The sequence below is a fragment of the Ixodes scapularis genome, unplaced genomic scaffold (assembly GCF_016920785.2).
Source record: "Ixodes scapularis isolate PalLabHiFi unplaced genomic scaffold, ASM1692078v2 PGA_scaffold12__126_contigs__length_90152505, whole genome shotgun sequence".
Classification (NCBI taxonomy): domain Eukaryota; kingdom Metazoa; phylum Arthropoda; class Arachnida; order Ixodida; family Ixodidae; genus Ixodes; species Ixodes scapularis.
Genome location: NW_024609838.1, coordinates 23,533,644 through 23,547,373, shown reverse-complemented (window position 1 = coordinate 23,547,373; position 13,730 = coordinate 23,533,644). Strand labels below are relative to the sequence as shown.

The 13,730-nt window shown below is 46.0% G+C and overlaps 2 protein-coding genes across 13 annotated transcripts in view; both read right to left on the bottom strand.

The window, feature by feature from the left end:
• Positions 1-3,867, bottom strand: part of LOC8051130 (polypyrimidine tract-binding protein 1) — a 126,114-nt gene extending 122,247 nt beyond the window's left edge. For 2 of the 12 annotated variants that reach the window (XM_029992111.4, XM_040499972.2), the window contains exon 1: positions 3,751-3,863. In XM_029992111.4, the coding sequence (XP_029847971.1) occupies positions 3,751-3,776 (26 nt within the window). In that variant the 5' untranslated portion in view covers positions 3,777-3,863. Of the gene's footprint in view, positions 1-3,074; positions 3,569-3,750 lie in introns of those variants that run through there. The other 10 variants (XM_029992108.4, XM_029992112.4, XM_029992117.4 and 7 more) reach the window with 9 other exon arrangements.
• Positions 3,868-4,462: 595 nt separating this feature from the next.
• LOC8051129 (holocytochrome c-type synthase) lies at positions 4,463-13,493 on the bottom strand. Its single transcript, XM_002433577.4, has 5 exons — positions 13,286-13,493; positions 12,794-13,022; positions 10,991-11,265; positions 7,927-8,010; positions 4,463-5,646 (listed from the first exon to the last, which is right to left on the bottom strand). Exons 2-5 carry the CDS (start codon positions 13,013-13,015, stop codon positions 5,370-5,372), a joined length of 858 nt encoding a protein of 285 aa, XP_002433622.1. The 5' UTR covers positions 13,016-13,022; positions 13,286-13,493; the 3' UTR covers positions 4,463-5,369.
• Positions 13,494-13,730: the final 237 nt, after the last annotated feature.

Below are 13,730 nucleotides of genomic sequence, written 5' to 3'. Positions count from 1 at the left end.
TTGCCGCTGGTCGTAAAGACGGACAGAGAAATTACGCCCGACACCCTGACAACACTGGGCCACCCCAGTTGCGAAAAGAATGGCGCAAGCTGAATCCATGGAATCGGAATTTTCAACCGTTTCTTGTCTCTCTAGCAGTGCATTTTCGGTCCCAGGAGACGACAACCAGAACAATCCACAAGACTCACCATGGGAACATAAAAAGACAAGGAAGAGACAAGGCAGAGCTCAGAGATGATTCAAAATACCTAGACGGCATGTCTTCTCAAACATAAACTAGTTCTGGTCTTCAATTTTGACACTTGAACGCCAGGTTACGCCTGTCCCGTGTTGTGTTGCGCCTCAGCCATTCCCATGCCTTTCGCTCTGCCTGAAATCAACTATGACTGCTGTACTTCCTGCTTCGCTGTAACGCTTGCAGGTTTCACTGGTTTTCTTCCGGAAACGTTTCAAGCATCTTTAGCAGCACCTTGTGTTATTTGCTTCCTTGAGTCGCCTGTGCACTGGTAAAATGTGATTTTTCTATAAAGCGTGCAGCGACAATTTCATTTCTAGATTCGACTTTTCCACAAACTTTAGTGTGGTAGCTCTCTAATGATGAGTACAGCACACACAACCAATGGACATGGAAGAAAAAGGAACATACACAGCGCTGTACTCAGGGCCGGATTAAGGTACGGGCTAAGGAGGCTGCAGCCCAGGGCACCAGCCTGCCAGGAAACTCCATGCTGGCCCCCAAAAATTAAAGAAAAAAAAAACGGGAGACTATTTGGTTTTAGTTTAGAACAGCTCAGGCCTTGAAGAATAGAACTCACAGGAGCATCTGGGACCCGACTTTCTAGTCTTCTTTCCCCCCCCCCCTTTTTTTTAACGGTGGAGTAGAGATACTGTGAATGTATAAATTACCCTTCTCTAGACAAGCTGGTGTTTGTGAGCATGTTGTAAAAGACTGTGCTAGGGCAACAAAATGTATGCGTTACCTCCCACCTTCCTTGTGGGAGAGAGCAAAGCCATCTTTTCTAACCACTAACAGGCGTATCAAGGAGCCGGCTCTTGAGATGTCCCCCAAAAGTTTTCGAGAGGCAGTGACTGCACGCAACTGCTCGGGAGCCTGTGTCTGATCTGCCAGTGCAAGAAAATACTCTTCCAGCCATCGAGTGATATGATCGCTGCAATTTTTTTACGAGCCTCCAAGGTATGACTTATTAGTCTTAGAGCAATACGTCCAAATGGCTAAAAGAAGTTCTTAATTACTGCAATTAAAACCAAGACCACCTTTAAAACTAACTGAAACATCTTCTCCTTGAAACAGACAGCATGTTTGAAGAGAAGTTTAATATATCCTTGACTTTCATGAGAAATCCCTGGGAATCCACCCAAATGACAGCAGTTGCTATATTAGAATCGCATTCAGTCTCAATAATTTCTTTTATTATTTGAATGCAGACGTCTGTTACTTTGGAACATGAGAGTTCAGTTATTAGAAGAGGTTTGAGCTCTAAATACTTTAACCACCAAGATCACTTTGTTGTCGGTGTTGCTTTACTGTTTGAGTAAAAGGAAGCCTAGTTAGACGAGCTCCAATCACGAATAAAAACATGAAGTGTATTCTCAGGACAATTTTTGAGTTGCGACTTGCGAGTCACGTCTTTAGGGGCAGTGAAATCGTTAATTTTCTCTTTCTTGTAATGGAAATTTTGCGGGTATCTTTTCAGTTACTGTCTAATGCAATCTGTGCCCAAGTAATTATGCCACTCGACATCAAGAGGGTCAGCTGTGCCGTTTCTAACTCAACATCATGATGAATTTATGCAAGTTGGCAGAGACACATACTGTATAAACAAGTAAGTCCATGGAAACACGGAGTCATCATTTTCATATTTTCAACGGAAGTTTACGAGGCCCTGTTCAATGTGCGCGACACTTTTTAACATCTTCCTGAAACATTCATTGCTTTACATTTTGCACCTCTTACCGAGTGATTGACCTTTTCCGAAACAGCCTCTGATCTATATTCGCATCTGCTTCATTTCCACCATGTGAAACCCAAATTTTCTAATCATTGAATTTACCGATACAGGAACCTTATAAGATGTATTATAAAATGAATGATAATATTACTTCATAAGATGGTGAAATATACGTATTGCCATCACTGCCGTTACCACCACCACCGTCGTCATCATAGTCAGTATTATCTCCATCATTATGAGTCATGAACAGCCTTAGCCTAGGGTACCAAAATTCCTTTATCCGGCCCTGGCTGAACTCACTATTTGTAAGCATGTTCCACCAACTAGCCTTTGCGTCAAATTTAACTTGTTCTAAGCAAACAATTTAAAAATCAAAATGGAGTCTACCATGGAACCTACTGCCCACTTTTCTTTGTTACTTTTCTTGTTCCTTCGAACAGTGTGTAATCCGTTTTCAAATAGAACATTGGAGCAGTGATTTTCCTACACACCCTAGGAGGGCTGTACACCCCTAATTACAATTCTTGGGGAAACCCCTGCACCGGAGTTTGACGGGTAATTACTCTAGCTTTTGCAAAAATGATGAGACAAGGCACATTTCTTATCAGATTCACAAAACAAAAAGAACCTTAAAACAAGTTGAACTTTCAGCTGCACCGACTAACAGTTCTGGGAAACACGCCCAGCGATTAACCGATAAACTCTAAACAGAAAAAGCGAAATCACAACTCACAAGCTCAATGCACACCGAGTCAAAGCTTCCAAAGCATCGCTCAGCATCATGCGCGAGTTCCGTAAAAAAAAGGCACGGCACCTGTTGCTCGCCCGAACGGTTCATGCGTACTCGTGACAAAGTCGCCCCAATCAATGCAGGACGAGGGCGGGCGGGCGCAAGGGCGCCTACAATCACACATCACGATCTGTAACGGTTCGAACAATAGCGACAGGCCCCCGTCAACAACAACGCACCCGGTCACCTTTGATACGCGGGCGGCACGGGCGACCCGCAAGTCGATTTCCGCTAAGTCTATCATCGTCCCTGAACGTCAATATCTCTACTACGATTGGAAATGAACGAAAAAAACACTGGACCATGCTTACCCCGTCAATTTTCGCATCTGAAACCAGACAATGCGCCACGAAAACCGACGAGATCCGAGTCGAGGCCTAGTGTGACGTGTAGCGGGCAAAACGGAACGTCGAAATAAAGTTCCCCGTCTACTAGGAAAAAGATCGCGGCGGAAACAAAAGTTTACATCGGGTAGAATGAGCGGTCACACTATGTTGACCACTTAACCTAGGCACTGCGGACACAACGTTAGACGAACCAGACGCACGCACGCACGACCACAACAACCATGCTGGACAGAGCTGCGAGAGAGCATTAGCCTCGGGTCAAAAAATGAGTCAACGACGTGTGAAGGCTTGCGCGTGGCACGAGCGCAGCTCTGTTTATCATTGCGCGAGCGCCAACGTTTTCGTCAAAAACAGAAACGTCGAAACGACGAACAAACGGACGGGACACACGAGAAGACGCCCCTCAAGACACCGTTCTGCAACAGCCCGATTGATATTAGAGGACGACGTAAACATGTGATATGCGCGGGTCACTCAACAAAAAAAAAAGAAAAAAAGAAGTTTGCGCTCCCCCGTGCGAAGCATTAGGCCTTTTCCGACCGGTTAGAGCACCACGACTGTCCGTTTTCCGAACGCCAGGCGGGCGCTTGCACACTCCCAGAAAAAAATACGAGTCCAAATGGACGTGACAGTGACTCACCCGTTCATAATAGCCATACAGTTCATCTAAAATTCGCGTCCACGGTCTTCGCACTTCGCCAACATGCAGCAAGTGGTTTTGTCGCCGACCCTACAATATGGCGGACAAGCGCGCCTTGTGGTGTGCTGCGGGACTGCTTTTGTGTATTGTGTGGTCTTCTTGTTGTTTGTTTGTTTTATTTTCTTTCTTTGCCATGACTCGCTGAAGCGAGCGATTTACCGCTTTAATTCGAGGAAAGGGGACGATGATAAACGACCAAATATGTGACGCGGCGATAGTACGGAGGACGGGTTAATGAATCCTTACGACCGCGCTTTCGAAGAAAAAAAAAAAAAAATAGAGAGGAAGAAAACGCGAAGGGACAAACCAAACGGGCGAAACAAGAACTAAATTGAGCCACCAAAACAAACGGTGGCGGTCCCTGTCGGGAAGGTCAGGCGGCCAGGTAGTCAACCTCATTTCTTACGGTCGCAGGTAAAAGCGACACGAAGCGACTAAAAAACAGACAAGCGCGAAAAACCAAAGCGCGCCAAGTGCAAATGACATGTTATTTATTGGTTTTACTTACTAAGGTTTCTAAAGTTTTTAGTTACTTACCAAAAGTTTACAAAGGCCAGGCAGAAAGCCCATACCCAAAAAATCGCTCTATATTGAATTTTCGTAACTCTTCCAATCACCAACTTTCAGACAGACAGAGCAAACACTTCACACGTTCAGGGTCATACAATTGGTTTGTGCTGTTTATTGCCCATTTCAGATGAAGACGCAAACCAGACTTCTAGCACTTGGCATCCGCTCATTTCTAGGGTAGCCACAGCTAATAAAATATGTACAGAATGCCTCAATGCCTGGACGCCGCAGACATTAATGTGGCTGTCTCTGGCCAAAAAAAAAAAATATTGTCTGCGTTCAGAACTAAAACAGAACAATGGCCGTTCCATGTGCCCGTCTGCGTGGCCATGTGTGCGATATTAGTTGGCACGTTCGTGCGCCCTCTTCTCCAGACTAGCATTATAAGTTATCAAGACGGAGATCAACTGCTGGGCACACTCTCATTGATTGACACAGGAAATGTCCAGGTCTAGAGCAGACGGAGCTAGAACACAAACTGGATTTGTCGGAGGAGGGTCTGAATGCAAAGCGTTCAAGACAACAATTACAGTGTCCAAGACCTAAAACATTACATCAATCAATCACTTCTCCGCTTTGTCACAAGCTATTTTCACCGACAAAATGAGAATGGCGGGGCGAGTCTTTGAAATGCCCGGCCTCTAGCACACACTTTATGCCTTCCGCCACGGGTTGGCTGCATGCATACACTCGAAGTGCACAAGGCGTCTAAGATCAGTCGAAGGCAAGAAGGTCACGCTGGAGGCAGGATGACTGCAGTTCCTCCTTCTCGTTCTCACCCTATCAGTGATCATAGCCTCATCAAAAAAATCTTTAAGCTTGAATCAAAAAAAAAAAAAAAAAGCCTTCCTAAACGAGCCACTACCTAACGTCTTCAAGTGGCACACGACCTGCACCTTTGCTATAAACTCTGCCTAGGACCGGGGGAAAGGGCGAAACCGACAATGGGGTAAGGGAGGGGTAGACTGACGAAGAGCCGACGGACTGTCCTATCGATTCGTGGGTGCGCTTTCAGGAGCCTGAGGCGCCTCGGACGTTCCCGACGACTCGGGGTGGCCTCTCCACTGCAGTGTCCAGCGCCACCAGGTGACCTTCATTCGGTCCCAGACGTTCTCAAAGGAGTCGAAGGCTGGCCGGACGTCCAGCAGGGCGAAGCGGCCGGAGTCCACGCTCACGGGGCCGCCGTCGTAGTAGTCAATGACGTAGCGCACCTCCTTGCCGCACCGGTCCACGATCCAGTCGTGACGGTCGAACGGAAGCTCGTACCTAGGAGGCAGACAATAACGTTTAGAACAAACGAGTCTATCTGAACCCTAAGGATAGAGTCGGGAGACAGAGAATCTGCAGCGTGCTACGAGGTGCGCCTAGCGCTTGTTCATGAGCGTTTCTGAGCTTGGGAGTCAAGCTGAATCCCGAGCAGGCTTATGATCCACCGAATAGACCTGTTGCAAAATGTGCAGCGCCATTCATGGCGCCGCAAAGACTGACGGGAATGGTAGGCACAGAACTGACTGTAGCAGACGACAGAGGCAATTGGGGGAAACGCGGGTGAGTGGAAGAGGACAGGCGAACTACTGCGCCACTCCCTCTCTCTTTCTGTCAAGTATCTCCCATCTCCCTGAGTAATGAAGTCTCGAGGTGTACTATATCGACTCAAATTTAAGTCGACCACGAATATAGGTCGATGCCTTTATTTTAAATTCGCCGAGAATAAAAGAATAGAAATAATATAATATAGGTCAACTTTTTTTATTTTTTTATTTTTAAAAAACACAAGAAAGTTTGGGCAAAAGAAAGAAATTTTTATTTACAGCACACTCGGCTAAAACGCAGCGTGATGCCAAAAACTCAATCATCGTCAAAACTTCCAGAAATGTCATCGTCCACGGAAGCTTCGTCAGCTTAGTCGACATCCTGAAAATTCGCAACAATACCTCACTGACACCGTTGCAAAATAGAAACAAAAGGTGAAGATGGGGCTAAGCGACAAAAGGTCACATACATAGACGCGAGCAATTTGCAGCCGCTACGAGCCAGCCTTGGTGACCAACAAGAAGTGAAAGTAACCTCCGTATTTTGTTTTCCTGCGCGTCCATGGGGGGGAGAGGGGAAGAGACGGGGCAAGGCAGTGGGGCCAGAGCCGGGTATAGAGAGAGTTTGGTCAATGGGAGGAGCGGGCAGAGCCAGGGCGTACACCAAACGCAGATAGAGGGCTTGGCATGCTCTCTTGGCCAACCAGACGCCGAAAAAAATCCCCTGGCAGTGGTAGTGAGAAACAGTATTAATAAGAGCATAAGGATTAAATGTAGCAACTCTTCATGGTTGAAAATATGGTGCACATGATCTTTCGATTATGATTGTGAAAAACAATGTAAGAAACGAATGTGTCGCTCAAACTCTCTTTTGCTCGGACATAGTGCGACCGCTCGGAAGGCAGATTCCTGGCCCTCGGCACCTGGCGTATGGATTATGTCGATCGTTCCACTAGTTGCGCTTTTCCACCATGATTTTGGATGACTGTGATTGAAACATCACTTGCGCCATATTTTCAGTCAGCAAGAGTTACTCCGACACATTTATTAATTTTGTTTCTCATGACCACCGCCAACGTATCATCTCCTGCTTCTGGTTGGCCACATTCAAATTAGTGAAGACGCCCTGAAACACGCCCAGCCCGCTTTCGGCCAATGGCGCCTCCTCATAAGCCTCCTATTCTTCCCAATGAATGGTCATCCTCTCTCGATATACGGCTCTGATTGGGGCAAGGTAGGTGGCGTGCATGTGGCGTGTGGTCGGCAAAACCTGACGCCCAAAGAATGCACGTGAGGAATGGCCATGGTCCCCCTCCTTGCTGCTGTTTCAGTTCTTTTCGTGCACCAAAAGCTTTCTGAAACAAGAAGCAGTGCGGCGCTACGGCGGCGACGTCAACTCAGCGACTCGATAACTCTACGCACTTGGTAGGGTCCCGAAATTTGGTGACGAATGTAGGTCGAAATTTTCTGGTCATAATTATAACATTCATTTTTGACAACATTTCTGAAAAAAAAAAAGTATGGTATGTGACCATGAACCTGTTGGAAAACACTTTTATAACCACGCCGATATTCGAGATTTCTCGGTCAAAAAAACGGTAGTTAGACCTACTTTTTTCACAAATGAGAGAGAAACACCCACATTAAGAACTAGATAGATGCTTGCAAGCACGGCCCCTGGGCACCGCCATCTTGCTGCTGGCAGGTGTGAACCATCTGATGGTCAAGCCGGGTGGATGGATGCATGGACGCAGTTAACTTAGCCCTTTGTATCGGGCGGTGGCTTGTGCCCCCTAGCCTGGTAAGACGTGCCCACCACTCCCAGGCTGGTGCCCCAACAAACTCCTTACTGCATTTCCCACCCATGGTAGTCAAAGTATCTCTTCAAGCATGACAGCTTGCACACGTGTCAAGCTATGTTACCATTTCTTGTTGTTTATTGCTTTAGAAATAGTGAGACAACTTGTGTTTTACACAGGTCACAACAGGAGGCAGAGGGAAGTGCGATTCATACCCGAGCCAGTGGCGTATCCGAGCCCTTGGGGAGTAGTCCGTCGCTTTTCCGCCAAACTTCTTCAGCTTTGGAGAACAGCACTCCCTGAAGAACAAAGAAAAAACGAAACAAAAAAAAAAACGCTAGTTGGTGACACAGAAGCGAGCACCGGACAGCGCATGCTACTTTCCAGATACTTTTTGGATCTCAAAGCAGTAGAATAAGGTCCATTCACCACTCATTGAAAGAAACATTCTACCCCCAAATGTACCTATGCTGTCTGGAATATGTCTAGGCTGTGGTTTTTTTTATCTAGAAACATGAAAATAATTCCAAATTTGGCTTTGTTTGGGGTTAGTGATTGACAGTTTAGTAAACTGAACTTATATTTAAACAGAAATGAGACGTCTCCAAAAGAATTGACACCCCAAAAAGCACATGTTCAAATTTAAAAACAAAAATGAAAAAAAAAAAACATGTATTAATAATATATAAAACATTTCCAGGCATAAAGTCGGCTTTCAAATATGAGCTTCCACCTTTCTCAAAAACCCCCTTCTCCCGTCTTTCTTCCCAAATGCATATTTGGAAATCAAGAAAGGTTCCAAAAGACACTCCTTTTTAACATGCGATATTAGCAACCATGAATGATGCCTTTCATGGCAATCAGAAAGAAATTAACCCCATTACATTAGAACAGCGGAAAACATCCCCTGAAAAGAAACGCTGAGCCTGCTGGCCTCCTTTCACCACGGCCACTATGGTGGCGTTTTGCAACATTGTCTTCGACTTCGACAACAGTTAAGAAATAACATGCCTTGGTTCGTACCAAAAGGCAGTTCAAGGCATATTTAAAAAAATACCTTAAACAAATCAAGCCAAACTCCTCAAAATATCTCCCAATCTCACGATTAGTTATGAGTGAACCAGTCCAAGACTGACAAAATATAGATCATGACCTAACCATACATGTCTTCCACCGATTCCCTTTTTGAGCAAGTGCGAAGTGTTAGCAGAAACAACAACTGGAGTGTGTTGCAACAAAAGATTTGTAGGAGAAGTTCTGCAACAAATCCCCGGAAGAAAATGTCCTACCCAATGTAAACGCACCGTTTTTCTGGTGTCACAGAATAGAACACTGTGAAATGTGCCCTCCTATAACAGCATAGAGTTGTTTAAAAATAAACATTATATAGATATACAGGGTGTTTTTTTTTTAGCTGCACCAAATTTTCAAAAAAAGGAACGTGAGATAGAGTAATTTGAGCCCTGGGGAAGTGTTAATGGCCATGGCGGCCTCTAGAAAAAAGTTGAAATTAGGTAATTAGCTAATTAACTAAAATGTTTTAAGTAACTTTTTAATTTTTCACTTGAGGGCAAACAATGTATATAGAGGATTGAAGATCGGCCACAGAGAATGGTCTAGCCGTGTCGTCCAATTTGGATAAAAAAATTCCTCGTAGGCGCTACGGGGTCGAGAAATGTCACTTTGGTAAATGGCGTCAAACCGAAACTAAACAGGAAAGAGTGCCGGTAAAGTTATCGCTGCGCCCTTCCGGGCACGCAATTCGTCATTATTGCGGCCGGCTCGCCTAAGCAAGTGGAACTGGCCGTGATAATGACGAATAACAGGCCCGGAAGGGCGGAGCGATAACTCTACTGGCACCCTTTCCTGTTTAGTTTCGGTTTGACGCCATTTACCAAAGTGACATTTCTCGACCCTTATAGCGCCAACTAGGAATTTTTTTATCCAAATTGGACAACACGGCTAGACAATACTGTGGCCGATCTTCAATCCTGTACATGCATTAGGTGCCCTCAAGTGAAAAATTAAAAAGGTAATTGAAACATTTTAGTTAATTAGCTAACTAATTACCTAATTTCCCCTTTTTTGTAGAGGCTGCCATAGCCACTAACACTTCCCCAGGGCTCAAATTACTCTATCTCACGTTCCCTTTTTTTGAAAATTTTGAGCAGCTGAAAAAAAAACACCTTGTATATCTATATATGTATATATATATATATGTATATTATATAATTGTCAAATGGATGATGCTTCTCAGCTACTAAATAAGGCATGACTCAGGGTAAGGACACTTAAGCCAGCTTGTCGATGACATCATTCCTGCCGGTCATCTGACCTTTCATCCCAAGTCACAGGAAATGGCTTCCCGTTCTGTAAAAATCATAAAACAATCTGTGAAAGAACAAGATGACATCACCTTAATTTTCTGAAGCCGTATCTAAATGAGGACTGGGGAGGGGGGGTGGGGGATCGCATTTTTCTACAGTAACTAGGAAAACAAACAGATGACACAGACTTTCACATCGTCTGCTTGTCTTCCATGTCCTTCTTTCATTATCGTAACACATCTCATTATTTGCTGACTCTGGGCAGAGCTTTACTTTTTGTGGAATGAGCATCCTCTCCTGTAGATCATATGTTGCAACATCTGTAACACACAAACCAGAACATGAACAGTAATTTTGTGGTGCGTATGTTTAGTATGCGGGAAGTAAGTCGGGCCCAATGGGCGTATGACACTGTAGATGACAAATTAAGCCAGCAAAGTACCTCTGCTAGCCTGGTGTCTTTGACGTGCACCACGCAGTAGCGATATGCGACCGCATGCCGGTACGATGCTCGTCCAGATCGAAACGGGCAGGGGTGAGGATTGAACCCGGGATCCCTGGGTTCTGCAGCGCAAGCTTTCGACCCCACATGTTCTGAGCTACAGGACATTAGCCATGCGCGCAGCTCTGGTAGGTGCATCGGTCGTCACAGCAGACAAAACTTCCAGAGCAATGTGCTTGCACTACAAAGCTTCAATCAATCATGGCCTCCCACTTCTCATAAGAGGTTGACTGCACCCTGACACTCACTTGGCATGCGGTGCCTTTCCAGAACGATGTGCTCGTATTTCAAGGCTTCAGCCAACCACGGCCTCCCATTCGTCAGAACAGCTCGACTATGCCCTGGCACTCACTTAGCATGCAGTATTTTCCAAAATAACAAGCTCGCGCTTCAAGGCCGATCACAGCATCCCACTTTCTTGGGAAAGCTCAACCGCACTCTGGGACTCACTTGGCGTGCAGGGCCTCCCACTTGAGCACCTCTTCCCAGGCCATCTCGTTGTTGGAGTTGTGGATGCGGATGATGTGGGCCATGTCCTCTGGCGCGAGGTCCGCCTCCCGCCAGCGCCAGCCCTTGCGCAGCATGGCATTCCAGAACATCTGCTGCGACGGGTACTCCCACACCTCACCGTCTTTGCCGTCCGCCTTCGGAATACGCGACATCTGGCGCTCGGTCGGCAGCGGGAAGGGCTGGTCCGGAGCAGGCTTCTGGTTCGGGCTCGGCATCTGAGGGCGGGTGAATGGACGGATGATAGTGGCTATACCCTTCGTATTGGATGGTAGCTTGTGCCACCTAGCCTAGGAACATTTACTGAGGCAGATGGAGAAAGATGCTGTTTGCCCGTTTGGGCTGGTCGGATCGGTCCCTTTTTCTTTTGTACACTGTGTCTTCATAAGTAGGCACCGGTATGGCACTGTCTGCATATTAAAGGGCAACTCCGCTTCATTTTTGATATTTAGAAAACTATGTAGCCCTCTTCAATATCATATAAGAAGACCCCATGTCAAATATTACGATCTAATTCCATTTATATATTTAATAAACTGGCCAGAAAACCTTCAAGCGAGCCAAGTCGCCGAAATCTGCCAACTCCAGCGTGCGGCGCGAGGCGCAATCAATGCCACGGAGTTGGAGCAGCCGACATTGAGCCACTACGTCAGAGGCATGACTACGTCATTCTCACGTTTTGTTTGTTTTTACTTCTCAGAGCGAAATTGAACGATGATGTCATGAGTTTCTCCTTCCAGTGTTGGTTGACCGGGCGTTCACGTGCTCACCGTAACGCAGATGTGCTAGTTTGCCCTGCTCTACGCGCTTATCGGTCTGTTCCTCCACTCCCCTTCTCCTTTCGTCTTCTCCCCTTCCCCTTCTCCTCCGGGCCATCACCGTGCACGCCATGCAAAGCGACCTGCCTGCGTCGCGTGTCCTGTTCCTCGCTCCCTCCCGAACGTCACAGGACCACGTGGTTCGACGTGATGTGGCCATGACTCTGACGACCCGAGACCAATGTTGCCTGACGCAACCGAAGTTTCGGTTTCGGTATCAGCTGATATTTAAATTAGGATTACACAAATAATATTCCACATTTCGCGAATCCGAAGACATAGAGTTGTTTAGTAGCGCTTTGTGAATTTGAATCACATGTAAGCCTAAATTTTTCGGAATTGAGCGGAGTTGCCCTTTAAGTATTCTTGAACTACAGCTGATACTGGCAGGAATGTCACACGGAGTGCTGCTCAAACTATTAGCCTTGTCAGCCTCAGCAGACTACAAAAAGTACCCAGCGCTTTAGCAGACGACGGAGTGCAGATGAATGGATAAGAGTGGCTAAACAATTCGAATTGGATGGTAACATGTGCTACCTAGCCAGTGTTTTTAATTTCAGCTGCAAAGACATAGTAATGTAGTACTATACTCCGTTCACCTTTAAGCAGACAGGATGGTGGTGGGAGCTACGAACTCACTAGATCAGTCAACCACCTCCTTCTCATCACTTGACCCTGCTCTCTGCACGTAGGTATGGGTGAGAGCATGACTATGCGACGAAAGCTAGATATACGACTGGTCCAACAAGCTCATAGCTTCCACAGCCTTGCTAACTTGGGGGCAAATGGAAATTAGTACAGCAGCAGACGACAGGTCACAACGCCGCCAGCAGAAAACCACCAATCATGGCGAGCAGAAAGCAATTGGTGGGAGGCACTTGTCCTGCCAACATTTGATGCGAGTCAAATACCGAACCACTCCACTCACCATGTTGCTCGGGTTGATCTGCTCTTCACCGGCTCTCATAGGACACTCGCTGAGATAGGTTTCCGGCTTCTTGGTCGCGGACGCGCCGGTGATCTCGTCGCAGACTCCGTGCATGGGACATTCGGACGGCGGCTTCTTCTCTTCCTCGCCGGTTTTTGTGTAGACCGTCACCGTACCGAGAGGTCCGCTCACTTCTCTTGGCTTTGACGCCGATAGCCCCATTTTGAGCCTGCTCAGGGGTGAAAAAACGAAGTTTGGAAGGTGACGATCAACTCCGGCTCGTCTCGAAAGATCGTGAAGGTGACACTTCGATTACTCGCAGCTGCGGATCGCTGTAGGTTTTATATTTTACCGCCGAGCTTGGAAGACTCGGATTAATTAGGTACAACGTGTGGGGGCAAATTATCTTAGTTAAATTTGAAAGGAAACATGTTAGAATAACGAAAGAGCTTCGCGCACTCCGCGTCTGAGAAACCGTGCTTTATTACTTACTTTGAATAAGTGGCTAGGCGGGTACGCTTGAAGCTCGAGCACTTAAAAGAAAGGCACGATTGTGATCTGGTATCACGTGAATGAAATGTGCATTAATTTTACATTGTACGCTGTAGCACGGACATTTCTAGAAGCTATTCCGTGCTTCCCTGCACACCGTGCACGTTTTTCTGGATATAACAGGAAGCGGAAGAGGCACCTACCCGGTAGTGTGTGCTCTGTTGTTGGCGTGTATGGCCCATCGTCACTTGTGACGTCATACTTAGTTACGGGTTATACAACAATTTTTAAAAAAGAAGCACAATTATGGTTTTATTTCTTCTGTTTTAATTTTATAAAATTAAAAATGTGTTTAATAATAAAAAAATTTTAAACAAATAAGTTTTGTGACGTCATAAAAAACAAGTTAGCGAATTTAAATTGAAATAATTGGTAAGATGCAAAC

Coding starts and splice junctions, on each gene's coding strand:
- LOC8051129 (XM_002433577.4), bottom strand. CDS start 13,015: ATGGGGCTATCGGCGTCAAAGCCAAGAGAAGTGAGCGGACCTCTCGGT. Junction 11,266..12,793: donor AGATCAACCCGAGCAACATG/GTGAGTGGAGTG, acceptor ACCCGCCCTCAG/ATGCCGAGCCCGAACCAGAA. Junction 8,011..10,990: donor TGGGAGGCCCTGCACGCCAA/GTGAGTCCCAGA, acceptor TTTGTTCTTCAG/GGAGTGCTGTTCTCCAAAGC.